Source organism: Ricinus communis, chromosome 2 (genome assembly GCF_019578655.1).
Source record: "Ricinus communis isolate WT05 ecotype wild-type chromosome 2, ASM1957865v1, whole genome shotgun sequence".
Taxonomy (NCBI): Eukaryota; Viridiplantae; Streptophyta; class Magnoliopsida; order Malpighiales; family Euphorbiaceae; genus Ricinus; species Ricinus communis.
This window is the reverse complement of record NC_063257.1, coordinates 11,554,244-11,577,002: the sequence shown is the minus strand read 5'-3', so window position 1 is coordinate 11,577,002 and position 22,759 is coordinate 11,554,244. Positions and strand designations below refer to the sequence as shown.

Genomic DNA, 22,759 nt, shown 5'->3' with positions numbered 1-22,759 from the left:
GAGCATCAGTCACTTGGTTTGCTCTAGTGATCTGGACTTGGACTTTGAGTGCAGTTGACAAATAAGGATCATTAAGAGATAAATTAAAATTTAGAAAGAAAGTCAGAACAACACTTCCAGTGTTAAGTGTTGTGACAATAGTCCCAATTACTACAAGCTCGTATTTGAGATACCTGGTGTCCAAAAGTGACATACGGGCCGTAACTGGTAAACCTATCCTGCCATGATAAGAGAGGACTAGCCTGACAGCTCCAAAATGAAGATGTGTGTATCCATGTTTCTTCCATTGTTCTATAAAGAAAGTGAGAATCTCAAGAGTAACATATTGCTCTTGAGTGGTAGAAGTAAGGGAATATTGTGAAAGAGAGGAAGATTGAACATACTCCTTAACGGGTAAGGGTTGTTTGTGGATGATTTGGTTGAAGGTTTTTCGGACAAAGTTCTGTTTCTTGAAAATGTTATATGGTTTGATAATGGGTACAAGAGTATTTTCTATTTGGACATTTTCAGGAATATGAGAAATTTCCACAAGATGGTCAATCTTATTGGATATAGTTTTTCTACAAGAAGGAGAGAGTTGTAGAGTGGAGATATGAGTAGTGATTTTTGAAATCATGATAGCTAGATTTCTCTTCTCTGTCACCAAGGCTCTGATACCAATTGTAGTCGAGAGCTGCTCATTCTAATGATTCTCATTTGAATTCAATTTTAGTAAAATTTTAGCTACATCAACAAAGAGATATTGACATGTTATAATTCTATCTCTTAATTATTGTTTTTATTGCTATTTTTACGGTGTGTTAATTCTTTATCTGTAAATGTGACTAATTAATATATAGTTAAGTTGAATAATTGAAATTGAACAAGTTACAATTTTATAATTAAAATAAAATTAAATACAAAACTCAATGACTATTTTTATCATTATCCTACCTTTTGGTTATAGATGCCTCATTCTTAGCTAGTAGGCTCAGAGGTTAGGTTTAACCACAAGTCAGTTTAGGCTCGGACCATATTGGAATTGGACCTAAGCCGGATCAGACTCAAACCAATTTAGAATTGGAGGTAGCCGGTTTCCTTTTAATTAGAACTAGAACCGTTAGTTTCAATTTAAGAATGGTGATTCCTTTATCTTTTATTTGAAAATTTTTGAAGATTTATAAAAAAATTTAACAATCGTATTTTTGAATAGTTCTTTATCTTTGAGAATTTCTTACTTATACTTGATGTATACACAACTAATAGAAAAATAACACTGTTTATGAGTATTTTATATTTTGGTATTAAAATGATTGATACATACTTCATTATTTAATACTAACGAATATATATCAATTATCTATCAGTTTAGTCTATAGGTGACCAAGCCTAGAAAAATCACCTATCATTTTGGTAGGCAGGAACATCACTAAGCCTTGGCAATTCTTAACAAAGATCTGGCTTTACCTTCAATTCACGCAAACATAAGATGTCCCTAGAGCATATACTGATCTTCCTTATAGTACTTCTCAGGATAATTACGGGTTATCCTGACTATGGCGATTAATGTTGAATGGAGGAGGGTTTTTCAAGATTTTTGAGAGTTCTATAAAGTTTTAAAACTTTCAATTCCTTTAGGAAAGAAGTATTAATTAGGAGGTAAGATTTCTAAAATCCAGCAAATCGGTAGATTGAGAAGGTTATAAATTAAAAAACTCAATATTAGCTTCTAAAACCTTCATTTATTGTCTATTCTTACCAAACAAAATAAAATTAAAAACTATATCTCATCTCTTAGATCTTTACTGCCATTTATTTTATAAAACTTTACTTTACCTCTGCCTTCCATTTGTTGAAGCTCTCCTCTTGGGCATATATCAGATGGACCTCACAATCCAACACTAGACATTGTAATGGATGGCCATTCAAGTCTTTAGGATAGAACTCAATTACAACCTCTCTGTATTTACTGAAGCGATCATCTCTTGTAACATCTACACACGGATCATACCCAAAGAACATATGAGCACACTTGAGATATAGTCTACTGTACCAGCAGCCAAAATAGCAATAGAGATCATCGCAATCTCCATATTCGTTTTTGAAATGATATCTGCATTTAACTTGAAAACCATAGCTATAGTTCTCATTGAATGCAATAATAGCATGCAATGCGAAACCCTAGAAGTTTCTGTTAACCCATTGTGAAGGCGGATGAACTTTAGTAGAAAATCCCCTCATTTGATGACCAAACCAGCTACTTGGAAAGCTTCCTTTTGCAGGGAAGCAAAAGCTAGATTCCTCTCCTAGTAAAGAAGGCACCTGTAACATGAAAATTATGATTTTTAACGTAGGATATGGCAACAAATTAAAAGAAGCTAAAAGATGAGAGAGATACCTGATTGTGCAGTCTTTTTGAAAAGAGCTAAAATTTCTAGAGGGCATATTTCATGATCTCGTGTCTTGAAACCAAATTCAAATTGAAACAATTAGTGAAAATGAATTCAAAAATGTTTCCCTTAATGCAACTTGAATAAACTGATACTGAATTACATGAACCACAATTGTGTGCATCTAATTTTGTCAGGTGCGGAGGAAGGTCGGGTAATGATTCTAGCTGCTTGCAACCTCTTAAGCCAAGGTATTGCAGCTTAACGAGCTTATTGATGATTATTAGTATCTTTCTAATATGGTTTCCATTTAGATCTAATGCTTCTAATAAGGTCAAGTGGCATACGGATTAAGGCACTTCTGGGAAACTGCAATTATTTAGATATAACTTCCGTCAATATTGCATATTCAATGCCTTAATTCTAAAATCTCCTGGGCACAAGTAAAGATTTGTGCAATTTCTCAATTCTAAGCATGAAAGTCGCCTTAACTGTGCCATTGGTAAGGGTAACTTTCTTATAGTTGTTTCGTCTAAATAAAGATATCTCAATAATCCCATAACTTCTAAATTATCTGGAAAACTCTTAAATACGGAGCAACATGAGAGATTGAGCTTTTGCAAGGATTTCAACTTACTAGGAAGAATCTGAAAGCTTGTGTAGTTTTTCAAGTTCAATTCAATAAGTTCAACACAATACTCAATTGATGAGGGAATTTCAACTATTGTTGTCCCATCTAAAAACAAATTCTTTATATTCCATCAAACCTCCGGAAACTTGGTGATGCCTGAGCAGCCAGAAAGAACAAGCTTTCTAAGAGAAGCCAATTTAGAAACTTCAGAAGGAAGATTCTTGAGCCTTTTGCAGTTCATAAGATCCAAAAAAGAGAGCCTAGAGAAAAGACCAATTGATGAAGGAATTTCTTCTATTATAGTTTCAGATGAGTACAAATATCTTATATCCCCTGAAATATCTAGAAATCTAGTGATATTTGAGCAGCCAAACAAATCAATAGTCACAAGTGATTTCAGCAAACAAATGCTTTCAAGAAGATTCTTCAGTCGTCTATAGTCCTTCAGATTCAATGCAATGAGTCCATTGAGATTGCTAATTGATCTGGGAAGCTCTTCAATGGCAGTCTCGTTTAAATTTAAATATGTGATGTTTTCTACAATCTCTGGGTACTCTCTAAAATTTGAGTAGCCAAAAAGGTTAAGAGTCTTCAGTGACCTCAACTTAATGCCACCTAGGAAGCTCAATAGGCTTGTGTAGTATCTCATATTCCAATCAATAAGCTTATCCAGAAATCGGACTGATGAAGGAACTTCCACCAAGCTAGTACAATATTCAAAATTCATACGCTCAAGATTCTTAGCATGTGAGAGGTCTGGGAATGTAGTTAGATGCTCAGAATTGCTAAGATTAATCTCTTTTAAGCTCACCAGACTCTGCAGAAAAAAAAAAACCATAATTTGCTACAATGGCATAATATATCTTTGAAAGGAAATAAGGAAGGAAAGGGAATCCACGAAAACAAGAAAGCATACCTAGACTCCTATCCACAGTTGTTGAACATTGCTATACGGTTAAGCTCAACAAGTTTCTCAGCTTGAAAATAGGATGGCATAGAGTTGAGTGGGTATCCTTCCTAATGGAGATACCTCAACTAATCAGAAAGAAATTCAAGGCCATAAGGAAGGTGCATTTTAGATTATTTCTAACTCTAGAATTATGGACTTTGAGAAACATAAGACGATGCATCCTCAAAAATTCTATGGAACTCAAGTCTACTTCTATTTTATATGTGTGAAAGAATATCCCTTCAACTCTTTCAGTTCCCTAAATATCAAAGCATATGAAAAATGAATGATCAGTTACATGCATAGATTTTTCCTTCAGTTTAAGGCTTACCTTTGCAAATGTATGTATCAAAAAGAAAAATAAGATAATTAGTAATGGTCTCACCAGATTTTTGGTCAAGACTTGATAGACATTATCATAACTCCACAATCTACTTCGCTTCCCCAGCTCTCTAACAGATTCTTGGGGAACAATTTCATGAGCCATTTCTTGGAATAAGTCATGCATCTCTAGCTTGTTTTCTTGGATAGTAATAAGGAATTTATTAGCAAGAACATCAATTCCAATGCTTGCTGAGAAACCACAACCATCCAGTACTCTCTTCATGAAAGTAACTTGTTGACCTTTGGAAAAACATACAATATCAAGAAAAATATTTTTCTCTTCATTGTCTAAGCATCAAAACTTAATCTCAACACAAGAAATATTTTTGGTTGAGGAATTCTTCTAAGTGTATCCAATGCACTTTTCCAAACTTGTTTGCTTTTGTCAAATAGAAAAGAACCCAAAACCTTAAGTGCCAAGGGGTTACTGTGAGCATATTTCACAGCCCTATCTGCTAGTTCCATAATTTCTTTGGCATGACAAATATCCTTAAAAGCATTCAAACTGAACAGTTGAAGAGCTTCATCATCATTCAATCCCTCAACTTCATATATATCATCAACTACATTCTTTAGAACTTGCTTGTCTTTAGATGTTATAATAATTCTACTACCTATGCCATAATTATATCTTCCAATCATGATTTCTATTTGATCTACATCAGTTATATCATCCTAAATTTACTAAACACGTGTCTGAATGTTTATTGTTTATTAATTTAATTTTGTTGAAAAGATATGTGTACCACAGTATAAGTATTTATAGTACAATTTTAGCTTGATTTTTTTTTGTTAATCAATTGTGTAAGGACAGTTTATTTTATGTCTATATTATAAATGTTCATTTGAATAAATTAGTAGTATGATTTTCATTAATGATGAATATCTATTGACAAACTAATGAATATTATGCCTATAAATGATGAATGTTTGTATCAATCATAAATTTTTTTCAACATACATTACAAATACAATAAAAGCTTTCATAAATAATTAATATTTTTATTTAAAAATATTGATAAACACTATATATATATAGATAATAAATATTGCAGTACCAGATAATAGACATTAAAATTAATATTGATGAAATAATACATAAAAAAATGAACATAAATATTAACCATAATGAATATTTCAATATAAAAAAAAATAATTATTAAATATTACATCTAATGGATATTAAACATATAGGAAATGAACATTTTAGTACATGTAAATGAACAAAAAATATAAATATGGATTTGGTCTAATAAAAACTTTTTGACATGTGTTACTATATTCTAACACATATAATTTTTTATTTTGACATGTGTACTTATTATTGACATGTGGATCAAGTTTATGCATAATTTTTAATATAATATTAATTTTTATAAATTTATCTATTATAATGTAAAAAAATCTAAAAATAATAAAGAAACAGGGACAAAAGTTATTATCCACTTTAGAAGTAGAATACACCGCATATTTTAAAAAGAAAATGCACCACGATATAAATATTTGTAATATAACTTTACTTGATGTTTTTTTATTTACCAACTGTATAAAAATAATTTATGTTAAGTCTATATTTTATATATATATATATATATATATATATATATTATTTATTTATTTAAATAAAACAGTGGGTATGATTTTCATTAATAATGAATAACCATTTACAAACTAATGATAATTATGCTTATAAATGATGAATGTTTATATCAATCATAAAGTTTTTCAATATACATTACAAAAGCAATAAAAGTTTTCATAAATAATTAATACTTTTATTTGAGAATATTGATGAACATTATATATAAAAACAATAAACATTGTAGTACTACATAATGAATATTAATATTAATACTGATAAATAATATATTAAACGAAATGAACATGAATATTAACCATAATAAATATTAAATTTATAGTTAATGAATATTTAAATACAAAAAAATTAATTATTATAGAATATTACATCTGATGGATATTATACATATAAAAAATAAATATTTTAGTATATGTAAATGAATAGTCTAATAAAAACTTTTTGACATGTGTTATTATATTCTAACACATATAATTTTAATTTTGACACGTATACTTATTATTGACACGTGAGATTTAAGTTTATGTATAAATTTATAGTTAATCTATTAATTTTATTTATAATTTTTATATTTTTATATTAATAAAATTTTAAAATATAAAAAAACTAATAAAGATGTTAAAAATAAAATTTTAGTTTTTCCTTCTCTCTTTATTCTCTATCTCTTTTCCTTCTTTTTTTTTATTATTTTGTTGGGGTAAGATTTAAGGCTTAATTGTAAATAAAATTATGATATTTAACGCTTTTTATGAATTTAATATAATTTTTTTAATTTTGACAATATGAGATATGTATTTTATAATTTTTAAAATTCAAATTATCGGGTTAAAAAATTCGGCTCCGGTATAGTCTTGCTGAGCTACTCCACGTAAATATTTCGATAAGAATTTAATATTTACTTTATTGTAATAAAAAATCATAGAGTTTAAATTTTTAGAACTTTATCACGAATTTATACACAAATTTAAATTTAAATTTTTAAAATTATAATTCAATTAAGATAAAAAAATAATAAATTTAATTATAAATTTATATTTAATTAGACCTCCCTCCACCTACAGTTAGATTTATTGAGTAACTAAATAATGTGTGAGATATATAGTGACTCACCTAAGAAAAAATTCATACTTCAATAGATATTCATAACTAATATACTAATTATATTTTAAAAAAGTATATAAAAAATATTTATTCATATCTTATGAAGAGAAAAAATCTAAATTATATCAAGCATATTAGTTCATAAATATTGATTTAAAATTATAAATCATAACAATTTATTTTAGTAGCTAGATATTTATAATTTATTAATTAAAATTTATGTTAACAACACATTTATAATTCTTTAAACAGTTGAGTAATTCAAAAAATACAAATAAGTGATTTATCACTATATTACCCCCTTTTTTATTATTTTTATATTTTTATTTTAATTAAATACATAGCTTCTTTATTGTAATTAGATATTAATTTAATAAATTGATATTTTAATTTTAATTTTTAATTTTAATTAAATTTAATATTTACTTATTCTAACTTAATTATATTTTAAATAATTAAATATTTCAATTTGTATACTAATTTGTAAACTTAAAAAGTCATGATAAAATTGCCAAAAAAATTAAAGTGTATAATTTTTCAATTAAGTAAAAATTAATTCCAAAAAATTATAAAATTCAAATATTTAACATTACTAAAATTAAAAGTTCATATTAAATTTACAAAATGCACCAAAAGTGACGGTTGGTTTTTGCAATTAGCCCAAGATTTAATAAACATATTAAATACTTTTCCTTCATGTGCGTCTTCTCCATATCCTTTCACTAAAGGTGTATATAGTGATTTTGTGCTAGACATTATATCGTTGACATTAGCAATAGCAAACTTACAGTCAGACATGAGAAGAGATTGCTCCAAACTTTCAAAAACATTTAAATTCTGTAATTTCAAAATTTCTACGGCGGTCTCTACCCTGAGTCTTTTTCTTCTCGATTTTTGACAAGCAATCAGATCTTCTTAGTCATAATTCGCAATGGGCTGATGACAACACGATGGAAGGAAAGAAGAAGAAAGATAAAAAGAGAAGAGAGAGAGAGAGAGAGAGAGAGAGAGAGAGAGAGAGAAGAAAGAGGTCAGGAGGTTGAAGATGGAGTGAATAATTTATTCAGTATTCTTTTAATACTCAATAGTGGGTCCCACCTCTCCAGCACAACATACATTAACGGCAGTTAATATCCCGTTAGTAGATGTGTTTAAGTATATACCAGTCTTAAGGCTATAGGGTCCTATTTGGACTAAAAGAAACATTAATGATTAAAGTGACTATAGTGCTAAACATGAGGGTCGTATTTGGTAATTTCCAGGTTATTGAGCTCTTGTACGAATTTGCAGTGTCATTTATATACTAGTTTGGACATATCATGATGCCATTTGACTTGAGCTAAAAATTTAATTTTACAACTCAAGACCCATTTAGTACTATATATTAAAGTTCATCTTTCTTTTATTGATTTATTTTTATTTTTAACATATTTATCAGAATGGTTTCTCATCCTATATTATTTTAAAAATATCAATTTCATATTTACATTTTAGAAATAAAGAAAATATCATGTATTTATTCTTGGGCAGAACTACAAATCAATTTAAATTTTTTTTAGACTACATGAAGTCAAATAAAGAAAATTAAAAGAAATATGAGTGAAATAAAAAAAAATGAATAAGGTTAAATTCGGCCTCTAAATTTATTGTAGAAAGTCAAATTAATCCTTTAAACCTTTTTAAGAAGAGTAAATGCATTTTTTTAATAATTGAACTAAAAAATATTTTCTCTCTTTAGTCATGAAGATGAAAAAGTGATTCTTTTTTAGTTTTTTTCTTAACTTTACCAACATCAACCATATTATTTTTATCATGTGAAAAATAAAAGAATAAGATTCAATTTACTCCCTAAACTTATAGAAAAAGATCAAATAACCCATTTCAACCTTTCTGGATCAATTTAACGCACAACTTATAATGTTTAGCTCAAATAAGTTCAATTTTGTGGATAAATAGTTGTGTGATTTACACGTACAAGATAATTTGCATTAATTTATTTCCATATATTTAATCAAGTATTTATCCAATTTATCTTAATTATTTTTTTATTTTACTTAATTAATTTTAGAAAATTAGTAAAATTGGTCAGCTAGCTCAACCCACCAACATAAAAACAACCACTATTAACACCAACGAATTGTCACCATGAACGCCGATCCATTCAAATTAAGGAAAGCTTGAGATTTTAACATAACCATCTCTTCTTTCTATCTCTCTTACACTGTTGTACTCGATGTGCTGCTGGCGGTGACTTTTGCGACATTCTGCCAGCTGTTGTGATAATATTGTAACTGTTGCGATGTCGTTCTACTCCACCATCACCACCACATCGTTCTGGCAGAAGATGTGTGATTGTTGTAATCGATGTTGGTATTGATGGAGAGATATTGCGGTTGATGTTACTACCGTGAATGGTGACTTTGTGGTGTGTGTTGTTACGGTTAACGATAATGCCATTGGTGGTTCTCCATTGTAATTTGTTTATTTAATTACTTAGCTATTTGAGTGTAAATGTGTTGAATGAGAGAAGGAAACAACTTGATGAAAAATTTAATTCCAAATTGAGTGATCAAAGTGCATTTTTATTAGATGGTTGTCTATATTTTTTTTTATTGCAAAGGTTCTTTCTTTTAAAAATAGGATTATTGATTAAACAGATAAATATATATATATATATATATATATATATATATATATATATATATATATATATATATATATTTAAAAGAGTGTTACGCTTTCTAAGAGTTGATAAAATGAATGCATTTGAGCCAGATGGCAAGTTGTATGTTAAATTGATCCAAAAAGATCAAAATGGGCTATTTGATATTTTCCGATAAGTTTAGGAGGCAAATTAAAAATTTAGGATTAATTGAACCAAAAAATACCAAAAATAACAAGTTTTGTGCTAAATTGACCAAGAAAGGTCTCTGACCTTCTCCGATTAGGAGCCAAAATAGAACTTATTCCATAAAAAAATATGGTGACTAAAATGAAATTTTAGGAATATATGAAAATTCAAATTAAATAACTAAAAGGATACTGCTGAAATTTCATTAAGTTATGGGGATAGAACTAATAAATATAAAATTTTAGGGCAGGGGTTAGTAAATATTTTTTGAAAATAATCTAAAACTTTATAGGTGAATTTATAGTTAAGAAAAATCTTGAGAGGCCAATGAGGGCCACATTCTAAACTTATGTACACTTAATATATTAGGTAAGAATGATCCTTAAATCCATACTCGTTATCCCACCAGTAAGCATGGGACCTTCTCTCATGACCTGGGATAATGGATAAACCCGACAAGCCTCAACTCTGGTACATTGTAATTAAGACTGAGCATGGATCTCGGTGATTCCCGCCCGAACCGAATAACCGTACCGAAAAGTACCAGAACCGAAAAAAACTGAAAGTTTTTATAACCGAATTGAACCGATCCGAATTTTTTTACTATTACGGTATGGTACTGGTTCTTTAGTAAAACCGTACCATAACCGTACCAGAACCGATCCGTCTTATACTGATCCGGACCAAACCGTAGAACCGAATTTTTTAAATATATTTATAAATAATTATTTATATTATATAAATAATACATATATTAAAAAAAATAATACATATACTCTATAAAAAATTATTTTATATTTATCATTTATATAGTTCAAGCAATTGCTATCGAAATACAAAAATAATACATATTAAAATAACTATAATATTATAATATACTTTATACTCTATAAAAAATATAAGTTATATATTAATATGTCACATAGTATATTGATACTAGTAATCTAGTATACATACTATAATACTAGATTTAAAATTTATTTACTATCTAGAAATCTTTGACAAGTTAATTAAAAAATTACTTAATTTAATAAAAAGTTATATAATTAGTAAGATTTATAAAAGATATTATTATATAAATATAATATTATTTCCACTATATTTATTAATAAATTAATTTTTAATTATATAATATTTTTATTTTAAGAATAATAATATTAATTATACTAAAAGTATTAATTTATATAAATATTAAAATTAAGAAATAAATATTATAAAAATAATTTTTATATTATTATACTAACAAAACTTAAAAAATTAAATATTTAGAAATAATTAATTTATTAACTTTTAAAATATTATAAATTAATATTAAAATATAAAAAATATATTAAATTATATTTATAAATTTAATTTTTTTTTTGAAAAGGATCAAACAAAACTTGAGAAAAAAATTATCAAAATATTTTTTAACAATATAGAAGTTCTTTACTTCCTACAACAGCAGAGGTCCTCATTTGTTGTCAAGATTGGTTTAGAAGTTCAAATAAACATATCCAACTAGAAAAATCAATAGAGGATATTGAAAGCATAGAGTCAGGTAACATTTCTTTACTTTTTACATATATTTGTTTATTGTTGATACTGTTAAGTCTTATTGACGTAATCTTTTACTTTTATTGTAGAAATTATTCAAGATCTTGAGATTGGTGAGTCCCTTATGCCAAGATTAAATGTGGAGTGCTAATTTTGAGGGGAGATAATAACATTCCTTTGCTAATTTTCGACATTTATTTTAGTGCTACATAAAGTTTATAAATTTATTTATTTTAATGATTGTCATCTGTAAAATATTTTTATGCTAGCAGTAATATATATTTTAATGGTTTGTATTTGAATATTGAATGAATTATTGTATTTGCAAGTGACTGAATTGCGAAACAGATTATTCAAGAATGTAATTGCAATTTTAATTCAGATTTTCATGCTACTTTTTTTAGATTGATAATCATATTTTCTCTAAATGTATTTGATTAAAGATGAGATTAAAGTTATATTTTTTAAATTTTTTAGAACCGAAAATAACACCAAACCGAACTGTATTGAACCGTAAAATTGGTACAATACGGTATTAGATTCTTTTATGTTTGGTACAGTACTGATACCTTCAATTTTAAAATAACCGAGGTTTGGTATGGTACTAGTGATTTATAAATAATCGAATTAGACCGATCCATGCTCTGCCCTAATTGTAATGGATGGTCATTCACGTCGACAGGAAAGAACTCAATTGTAACATCACTGTAATTTCCAAATCGATCATCTTTTGTGACATCCAAACACGGATCGTACCCGACTAAAGTATGCCCATCAGTGAGAGTTCGTCTACAATACCAGCCACCGTAGTAGCAATAGAGATCACTGTTGTCCTCAAATTCATTTTTGAAATGGTATCTGCATTTCACTTGGAAATCATGATCATCAATGCATTTGTAGCGACAGAGACAGAGAATAGAAGTCAGGAGCACGAAACCTAAGAAATCACTGTTAGCCCAATGTGAAGGAAGCTGAATTGTAGTCGACTTCCCCCAACCCAATTCAGGCATGCCACAAGGGATGCAGAAGCTAGATTCCCTGGCTAGTAAATACGATGTCTGCACCATGGAAAATCACGACTGTTAATTATATAGATTGTAAAATGAATATTGAAAAAATAATTGAAGATCAAATACCTGATGGTGCAGTTTTTCTGAATAGACCTGAAATTTTTTTAGGGCATACGCAATGATCTTGCGCCTTTGATTTGAACCCAGCTTGCGGCAACTAGTGAATAAGAATTCAAAGATGTTTCCCTCAATTCCAGTTGAATCAAGTGATACAGACTTCAATGAACAGCATTTGTGTGCATCTAATTTTGCTAAGCGTGGTTGCAGGTTTGGCAATGATATTAGCTTCTTGCAATTTCTTAAGCCAAGGTGTTGCAGCTCAATGAGCTTAATGATACTTACAGGTATCTGCTCAAAACGGTTTCCACTTAGATCCAATTCTTCGAGCGAGGATAAGCAGCTGATGCAATAAGGCACTTTCAATAAACAGCAATCACTAAGATTTAGCTTACGTAGATATCGTATTTTCTTTACCACTGCAGGCGATTTGACAACTCTCCCTGAGATCAGCTCTGGCAACCCACAAAGTTTTTTGCAGCTCCTCAATTCCAAGCTCAACAGCCCAGGCAAATTTCTCATTGGTGATGGTAAATTACTTATAGTTGTTCCATCTAGATAAAGATAATTCAATGATCCCATGACCCCCAAAATTTTTGGAAAACTCATAAATGTGGAGCAGCCTGAAAGATTAAGCTTTTGCAGTGATTTAAACTTCCAAATAGTGCGAGGAAGACGGCGAAACCTCTTGCAGTTTTGTAGGCTTAATTCAACAAGCTCAGGGAAATACTTAATTGATGAGGGAATTTCTTCTATTGCCATCCCATCCAAAAACAACTTCTTTATATCCCATGAAACGTGAGGAAACTCGGTGATGCTTGAGCAACCCGAAAGAATAAGCTTTTCAAGAGAGGCCAACTTAAAAAGAGAGGGAAGATTCTTGAGCCTCTTGCAGTTCATAAGATCTAAACAAGTGAGCCTAGGGAGAAGACCAATTGAAGAAGGAATTTCTTCTATTGCAGTTTCAGATAAGTACAAAAATTGTACATCCCCTGAAATATCTAGGAATCTAGTGACCTTTGAGCAGCCTGAGAGATCAATGGTCACAAGTGATTTCAGCAGACAAATGCTTTCTGGAAGATTACGGAGTTATTTAAAGTCCTTCAGATTCAATGCAATGAGTCCGCGAAAATTCCCAAATGATTTTGGAAGTTCATCAATAGCAGTCTCACTTAAATTTAAATAAGTTATGTTTTCTCCAAGCTGTGGAAACTCTCTAAGATTTGAGCACCCAGAAAGGTTAAGAGTCTTCAATGATCTCAATTTAATACGACTGGGGAGCCTCAATAGGCTTGTGCAGTATCTCATATTCAAATCAGTAAGCTTATGCAGAAACCGAATAGATAAAGGAACTTCTTCTAAGCTAGAACAGAAATCAACATTAACAATCTCAAGACTTTTGGCCCGTGACAGGTCTGGGAATGTAGCTAAGTGTTCAGAGTGGCTAAGGTTGATCTCTTTCAAACTCACAAGATTCTGCATAAACAATACAATTGGTTGCAATAAATTTTCGAAGAAAATGCACAAGAATCGAAATCAAGATTAAGAAATAAAAGGTACCTGGACTCTTGTCCATAGTTGTTCAATGCTACTGTAAGCAAGGTTAAGTTGAACAAGATTCTCTGCTTGAAAATTGGATGGCATATAGCTCAGAGGGTATCCGTCCTAGTGAAGATACCTCAATTCATCAGAAAGAAAATCGAGGCCTTGAGGAAGGTTCACTTTACAGTTATTTCCAACTCTAGAATTGTAGATTTTGAGCAACCTAAGATTATACATCCTCACAAAGGCTCTGGAACTCAAGTCCACTGCTCCCATTTTATATGTATCAAAAAATATCCCTTCAACTCTTTCAGTTCCCTGAATATCACAGTAAAAATCAAATGTTAATTACATGAATATATAAAGATCTTTCCTTTGGTTTTTGAGCTTATTATCATAAAAGTATATGAAAAAAAGAATAAAAATGATAAAGCTCTCACCAGATTTTTCCTCAACACTTGACAGGCATCATTAGGACTCCAAAACCTACTGCGCCTGCCCAGCTCTTTGGCAGATTCTTGGCGAACAATTTCGTGAGCCATTTCTTGCAATAAGTTGTGCATTTCTAGCTTGTTTTCTTGGATAGCCACAAGGCATTTGTCAGCAAGGACACTAATTCCAATGCCTGCTGAGAAGCCACAACCATCCAGTATTCTCTTCACGAAATCAATTTGTTGCCCTTTAAAAAAGCATGCAATATCAAGAAATATACTTTTCTCTTCATCATCCAGTGCATCAAAACTTGATCTTAAAACATGAAAAATTTTAGGCTGAGGAGTTCTTTCAAGCTCCTCCAATGCGCTTTCCCAATCTTGGACATGGATTCAGTGATTTAATTGGAGACAAATTGTAATATTATAATTTCTTTTCAAAAGAATTATTCTCTTGACAAAAAAATAATGTTCATATTATGAGATAAAAATTTTAAAATTGATATGAATTTAATGCAACAATGAAATGAAGTTGCATATAACATTATATGAAATAATGTTAAAATAAACATAAAAAAAGTAAAAAAATAATAAAAATAAAATAATTAAATTTATTTTTAAATAATTAGAAATGGAAAAATAATAGTTTATAAAAATCAATAAAAGTCTATTAATATCTATAAAAATACTTTTAGGTAAAATTTGTGAAAATTATTTATAAAATGATCAATTCTGTAAGAATCATTAAAAATTTAAAAACTCTTTAAAAATAATTTATTTTAAAAATCTATTTTAAAAATCTTAATTAAATATACTCACCTTAATATCAGCAATCGCTTTGATTGAATACATAGTGTTAGATTTTGGAAATTAGAAAAGAGCTAAAAGTTGTGGTGAGTAATTGAAACCATAAACCTTGTAACAGTGAATTGAGTGGTGGAGTATTATTTTCTAATTTCTTCTAAACAGAAATTATTTATCTGTTTAGAATTTTTAATTTTTAAATTATTTTATTATTTTATTATTATAATTAATGATCTGTCGAGCTCTTGTAATTGTGTTCTTAAATTCAACTTTTGTCCAATTAGATCTTTTAATTACATAAATCGTTATTTTTAACTTATTTATTATCAAAAACAATAAAATAAAAATATCCTTACTAACATTGTTAATTATAATAATAAAGTAATTAAGAATTTATAAAAAGATAATTAAAAATTCATAATTTTTATAGATTTTTTAAATGCTTTAAGAGTCTATATTAAATACCTTATGACTTATTTAAAATTTTTTAAAATAATTATTAAATATACTGTAATTTTTAAATTTTATCAAAATCCTTAAAAGTTTTGATTGAATATGTCCTCGTAACTTTTTAATCTTTTATGTTTTTCTTTTTAAGGTTTATATACTAATCATCAGCTTTATTTCACAATAATTGATCACAGCACGACACCACTGCTAACACTAGTACCCTCACTCCTACGATGAAGCAAGTTGAGAAAGCAAAGCTGAGAACTGCTTTTTGTGAAACTGCTTATGCTCTGTCTATATTCATGGTAGTAATAAAGGATTCCAATGAGAGCTTAAAGTGAAGGTGTCTCTAGATCACCACAAACAATAACCATATCAAAGAAGAAATTAAGAAGAATACAGCTTAGAAATCAAAGCTTTTGATGCTGAAATGAAATTGTTTTCCTAATAGAAATATAGTTTGTGATTTAGAGCATCATCAATAGGACTGAAAACGAGTCGAGCCAATCTAAGTATATCATTATTCAAGTTCAGTTCGGTGAAATATATTAATAATTAAGATTAACTTGAATTTGAGATATTTTGAATGAGTTAAAAAAAAATAATTGAATTCGAATCAAGCTTGAACCAAGAATAAATAAAATTATAACAAATTTTATTAATATTGAAAATAACTGAGAAGAAAATAAAATAAAAATTATTATTTCAAAGTATTAAAAAACTCTAGAAGGAACTAGATGAAAATATATTACCATGCTAAAAAATAAAATAAATAAGAGTTAAACATAAAAGACAAAATATAGATTAGTCCAACTTCATCTTTGTTATCAATAAATAAGATATTTTTTTGAAAACACATAAATCTTATATTATTATTATTATTATTATTATTATTATTATTATTATTATTATTATTATTATTATTATTATTATTATATAATAGATATAAATTATAGTGACCCTAAAGACTCATAAACATATCAAGCCGAGTATTTATCTCTCAAGTTCGGTTTCAATTTTTAATGGGTTTAAAAATAAAATATAGCTTGAAGCTTAAAAAACCTATCGAATCCGAGTCAAACTTGAAGAATTTAGATCGTTTTAAACTCTTAGTTACTAATGAAAGAATCCCATATGAATTTTCAGTGAGATATATCTTTCTCTCCTCGGTAGTTGGTTGAGTTGTAGAGAAAGAGAAATGTGAGTTTTTTTTTTTTTTTTATTTAACTTGTTTAAAGAAAGAAAGATAAAAAAAGAGAGAAAAAAGTGTTATTTAATATTCAAAAAATAAACAAGACTAACAAAACGTACTTTTTCAATTTTTATACTTTCTATTTTTAATTATTATCTTATTCATACTCACACGACTGTAACGTAAGTGAGGCACACATCAAATTTAAGTTAGATGAATGTCTAAATTATAGTAAAATTATAATTTAAGAAGTTCAATAGAATCAAAATTGAATTTAATAGTCCAATTACAATAACAAAATAAGTTTAGAGATGTACTTATATATCATTCATAAGTTAAACCCTAAAGTATGTACCTCTGATAATATGACACGTAGGCTTATATATCATTCATAAGTTAAACCCTAAAGTATGTACCTCTGATAATATGACACATAGGCTTTGTTTGGGACTGCAATTGATAAAAGCGCTTCTCAGAAAAAGAAAGAAATTTCTTCGAATCTATTTTTTGAAAAGGATATGTAAATTGATACTTTTTGAAAAGCTGTTTTCTAACGTCCAGCAATAAATCCAAACTTCCTAATATGGAAGTCTATTCCAATCAACCTTTTGACTCTTTGATGATGCAACTGGGAGAGGCGGTGACGATGTCCAACACTCCCCTTAGCACCGACTCTCCCTAACTATTCTACATTTTCAATTTTTTATTATGTCTTATACAATATATCACCACCAATAATGAAGCTCCTAGAACCTGTATGTCACCAATTTGGAGCCTGTTTAGTTGGACTGAACAGTACAGTTAGTAGCTGATGGCTAATAGCTAATAGTTGACGGCTGATAATTGGTAGCTGATAGTTGATGGCTGATAGTTGGTAGCTGATGATTGATAAATTAAACCGTTTGATAAAATTTTATTAGCGGTTGCTATTTATATGTTAAATGGCCATTGAAGATATAATTTATTATTAAATATAACTTATAATAAAAGAAAATATTATAATTTATTTAATTAGCTCAACTGTATTTATTATTAAAAAATTTATAAAAATTATTTTAAAAATAGAAATTTAAATTTAGATTCTATTAATAAATTTTTTAATTCAAATACTATAATTATAAATATTATGATTATTTAAATATTAAAAATAATTTCATAATAATAATTACTTATTATAAAATATAAAAAATATAATTATATGGTATCAACTTATAGTAAATTATTATTAATAAGATTTAATAAGAATAATCGTGTCCAAACAAATAAAAAAATAAATCAGCTATCAAAATGATAAGAAAAAATTTTAAAATAGAGTTGATACAATCGACAACTGATCAGAATTAAATAAATTATCAGCTGTTGTTTCTTAAGTTTTTATCAAACGCTTTAATATAGTTATTTAGCGAGAAACAACTATCGGCTGCATCAAACCTCCGAACTAGACAACATCTTACCAATACTATAAAAGGAGTTTGGCTCCTTTTTTTAATACGAGTGTGGGGAGAAAATTTGGAAGTGTGCCTAAAAAATGAGGGAGAGATATGTAAGTGCAAGTGTATGCTAGAGTGCCGTGAGGTGTGTTTAATATTGCAGTACAAGTATATATACTTAAATTAAATTATATTTATGAATAAAATAGTACTTTGTGTGCAATTAATTCCTCCTATAAATTCAACGGAATTACTTTTAGTAATTCGAGCCAAATTCAGACTTGAAACTCTGTGATCAATGATTTAAGTGTAAGCTAAAATATATTCCCAAGACATGTTTCTAAACATTTGAACTACAAAATAAAATATGACTCAAGCTCCAGCCATTGTCTTTGTTGCTTGGCATAATAGCTTTTACAATTTTTCTCATACTTTTTTTTTGGCCAAATTATTAATAGAATTCTGAATTTTACACCTTTTAATAGTTTTATCAAATTAATTCAAATTTTTAAAAATAAATATCTATATTTTTTATTTATTTTTAAAAATACTTTCCAACAACAACTTTTAAAATCTTACAACAAAAAAAATAACGTGGCAAATCAATATTGTTTACTAAAAAAAAAATTAATGAGTCGACAAAGAATTTGCTATGTTTAAATGTAATATGTGTGAAATAATATATATATGTGAGATTTTTAATGGTTATATTGTTAAGTCCATGATAAACTATTTTTATTGATTTACAATTATTATTCTTTTAGGAATCACAGTGAACTTTCCACATCATCTTTTTGCCATGTAATTTAAAAAAATTTCATTAGAAAATATTTGGAAAATAAATTATAAGCATGAGTATTTATTTTAAATTTTTTGAAACAATTGAATAAAATTGTTAAAAACTGTAAGTTTAAGATTTGTAATTGGTTATTAGGTCTTTCTTTCTTAATTTTAGACCGGGTAAGAGCATCCCCAGTAAGTTCTTAAATCATGCTCATTCTCTATCACAGGTAGTATATGTAAAAATTAAACTTTTAAGAGACTTTCAAAGTCATCATCGTTATTAAAATGACTTAAAAGCCACATTTTCTCTCTTTAAACTGAAAAAGAGAAAAAGTGATTATCAAGTATATTATATTATTTCTCTTTCTTATTTTTTTAAAATTTTTTTTAGAATCAGATTCTTTCTTTTTACTCATTTTTAGGATTGTAAATAAGCCAAATCGCTAGCGAGCTACTCAAAACTTGGCTTAATAAAAGCTCATTCAGATTTCTTCATCAAGATAAATGAGTTAAGCTCGAGCTATATTTTCAAGCTCGTTCAGCAAACAAGCCGAACTCGAGCTAAGTAGTGCTCGGCCCGTTTAAGCTCGCGAGCTAGCTTGTTTACTATAAAAGAATATACAAAATATGCATTTCAAAAGAAATATTGTTGAAATGTATGCATTTCAAAAGAAATTAAAATAAAAAATTAATTATTTGTAATTTAATAGAGAAAAATATGCAAAGTATTTTTGGATGCTCTAAGTGAGCAAAAGAGAGTAGTGAATGCAAGTGAGCAGTGAGAAGACCAAACGGACTTTTAAAATCGAAACTGTTACCGCCCCAAATTTAGTGTTTAGCAATGGCCGTTATTGGTACATAAACATTGCACCACAATTATATAACGTTTCTAACGTAAAAACGTTACGCTAAGACCCCTAGAAAAGGTGATCAATAGAAAGTTCGTCCCTATAGAATGTTTTCGTTGGGTTGGGAAAAGGCCAAAAAAAAAAAAAAAAAAATTCCATAGGTTAAATAGCTCTAATGTATGTGGAGATGAGAACATTAATAAGTTTCCTAAATTTTCAGTTTATTATTCATTTCCAAATCTATTTTCATTACATGGTATATTATTTCACATATATAATATAATATAATATATTAAAATAAATTCAACAAATACTACTTTTTTGGGACGATTTTCTTTAATATTTTAGAGAAGCTATTATTATAAATGCATCGCATATATAAACAACAATAATAACATTTAATAATTATATATTTAAGTTATATTAAATTTATATGAAAAGAATATAATAAAAAATATGAAATAAATACCAAAAGTATGAAATAGATACAACAAATATACTAGTTATATACTAGGTATTTTCAAATGGATACCAAATATATATCAAATATATAATAATTTAATATCAAAAAAATTATAAAAATAAATACTTAAAAATAAGGCTAAATTACCCTCATCGTCCCTAAATTTTAACCCTAGTACACTAAAGTCCCTAAATTTTAATTTATAACACTAAATTCACCGAATTTTGAGTTAAATAACACTAAATTTCCTGTCATCAATTTTCATTAACCATAAGCAGTCCAAATATCAATTTTAAAAAAATAAAATAAAAGGTCACATCATTAAATAGAACATCTTAGCAATACATTCCATTTATTCTCTTATTTTCTCTACTTTTCTCTCTCTTTTAAAATTTAATCCAAAAAACTAAGACCGTGGAAACTTTGCAATCCATTCCTCTAAAAAAAACAAAGCCCTTGAAACTTTACACTTCATTCCTTGCTTCTTCAAACAAATAGCAAATCAGGAGGTACTCCCTAGATCTCTGATTCTCCTTCTTATTCACAGTACCAAACTTCAATCGGCAACCCTTAATCGCCGAGTTCTTCTTAATTTTCTTACTAGCAGACAAAGAGGAAGTAGAGCTGAAAAACCTAAAAACACTCTGATTGAAATTGCTATTGAGTCCATATTGTTTATTAGCATCATTTACAACATCAGGAGTGGTAATCAAGTCATGAGGAGGTTCTTGTTTGTCTTTGGAATGTTCATCATGGTGGTGAAGTAAGTGCTTGGCTACGAAACCAGTAGATCCTACTATTGCTGCTGCTAATAGAAGTTGCCACATTCTTATTCTTCTTCTTATTATTATTCAAAAAAGTCGAGAGAGAAAGAGAAAAAGAAGAGTTTTTAAGGAGTTTTTAGTAGAGGTTGATGAAGAGCATTGACACGTAGATGAGATCAGGTGGCGGAGAGTTGTGACTTCCAAATTTGCGTTTTAGTCTGATTGCTACACAGTCACTTGATTTCGCTTGTTTTCCAGTTTTTCAATTTTCTTATTTGGAAATTCACTATTTCATTTTTGCATTAAATTTCGAGGAGAGAGAGGGGAAGGTAGAGGGAAAAAAGAAGAATGAGAGAGAAGAAAGAATAAATGAAATATGTTGGTGAGGTATCCTATTTAATGATGTGGCCTTTTATTTTATTTTCTTAAGTTGACACTTGGACTTCCCTCTTCTGATAAATAAAATCTCTGTATTCTAATACTTATGGCTTTCTGAGCTTTCTCTCTCTCTCTTCTCTGATCCTTTGGCAATGGTTCCTTAGCTAAGCTATGATCTGTTTAATCTCGAATACAAAAGGACTGGCTCGGCTCATCGAAATTTAAAGAATAAAGGATCCCCAGGCTAGGTGTGCCGTCTTGGTCGTAGTTTGCGATCCTTATCCAACCTCGAGCTTACAACATGAGTATCTAGGAATAAGCAGCTCTCGGCCAGATTTGGTATCAGAGCCATAGGTGACTGAGAAGAGAATCTGGCCATCATGACTTCAGAAATCACTACTCATACTTCTACTCTACAACTCTCCCCTTCTTGTAGAAAGACTATATCAAATAAGATAGACCACCTTGTGGAGATTTCCCATATTCTTGAAAATGTCCAAATAGAAAACACCCTTGTGCCCATTATCAATCCATATAACATTTTCAAGAAGCAAAAATTTATTCGAAAGACTTTTAACCAGATCATTCACAAGCAACCCTTGTCTATTAAAGAGTATGTCCAATCTTCCTCACTTTTACAATGTTCCCTTACTTCCACCACTCAGGAACAGTATGTTACTCTAGAAATTCCCACTTCTTTTATAGAGCAATGGAAGAAACAGGGGTACACTCATCTCCATCTTGGAGCTGTCAGGCTCATACTCTCTTATCATGGCAGAATAGGTTTACCTGTTACGGCCCGGATGTCAGGTACCTCAGATACGAACATGCAGTGATCGAGACTATTGTCACAACACTTAACACCGGAAGTGTTGTCCTGATCTTCTTCCCAAATTTTAATTTATCTCTCAATGATCCTTACTTGTCCACTGCACTCAAAGTCCAAGTTCAAATCATTGGAGCTAACCAAATGATTGATGCTCTCTCTGCAACCCTGCACCACCAAATTGTCTACAGACTCCAAGATCATGCCTTCAATTTACAAATCTCAGGTTTCCAAGCCACTTCTGATGCCTTATTTATCATGGCAGATTCTAGCCAAGTCCCTACAATAGTCCAAGCCCCAAGG

At 28.9% G+C, this 22,759-nt stretch overlaps 3 protein-coding genes and 1 pseudogene across 3 annotated transcripts; all 4 read right to left on the bottom strand.

Annotated features, from left to right (window-relative positions):
• Positions 1-3,924: 3,924 nt before the first annotated feature.
• Positions 3,925-7,787, bottom strand: LOC8277149 (annotated as a pseudogene).
• A 4,176-nt stretch (positions 7,788-11,963) lies between these two features.
• Positions 11,964-13,634, bottom strand: LOC125369255 (disease resistance-like protein DSC1; the record flags this gene model as incomplete). Its single annotated transcript, XM_048371265.1, has 2 exons — positions 11,964-12,476; positions 12,555-13,634. Coding segments are annotated over 2 exons (1,593 nt in total), but the record flags the coding sequence as incomplete, so codon positions are not given.
• Positions 13,635-14,189, bottom strand: LOC125369254 (disease resistance-like protein DSC1). Its single transcript, XM_048371264.1, has 2 exons — positions 14,106-14,189; positions 13,635-14,021 (listed from the first exon to the last, which is right to left on the bottom strand). Exons 1-2 carry the CDS (start codon positions 14,187-14,189, stop codon positions 13,635-13,637), a joined length of 471 nt encoding a protein of 156 aa, XP_048227221.1.
• On the bottom strand, positions 13,882-21,315 carry LOC8277147 (disease resistance protein RPP2A-like). The gene is made up of 4 exons (XM_048371263.1): positions 20,957-21,315; positions 14,528-14,834; positions 14,106-14,405; positions 13,882-14,021 (listed from the first exon to the last, which is right to left on the bottom strand). The coding sequence occupies exons 1-3, from the start codon at positions 21,313-21,315 to the stop codon at positions 14,211-14,213; spliced, it is 861 nt and encodes a 286-aa protein (XP_048227220.1). The 3' UTR covers positions 13,882-14,021; positions 14,106-14,210.
• Between the last annotated feature and the right edge of the window lie 1,444 nt (positions 21,316-22,759).

Excerpts from the sequence above, each read along its gene's own strand:
- LOC125369254 (XM_048371264.1), bottom strand. The coding sequence starts at position 14,189 with ATGCCATCCAATTTTCAAGCAGAGAATCTTGTTCAACTTAACCTTGCT. Across the intron at positions 14,022-14,105 it reads AACTATGGACAAGAGTCCAG|AATCTTGTGAGTTTGAAAGA; the intron begins GTACCTTTTATT and ends TTGTTTATGCAG.
- LOC8277147 (XM_048371263.1), bottom strand. The coding sequence starts at position 21,315 with ATGTGGCAACTTCTATTAGCAGCAGCAATAGTAGGATCTACTGGTTTC. Across the intron at positions 14,835-20,956 it reads GAAGAAGCAAGGAATGAAGT|ATCAAGTTTTGATGCACTGG; the intron begins GTAAAGTTTCAA and ends TCATGTTTTAAG. Across the intron at positions 14,406-14,527 it reads AAGTGTTGAGGAAAAATCTG|GGAACTGAAAGAGTTGAAGG; the intron begins GTGAGAGCTTTA and ends TGTGATATTCAG.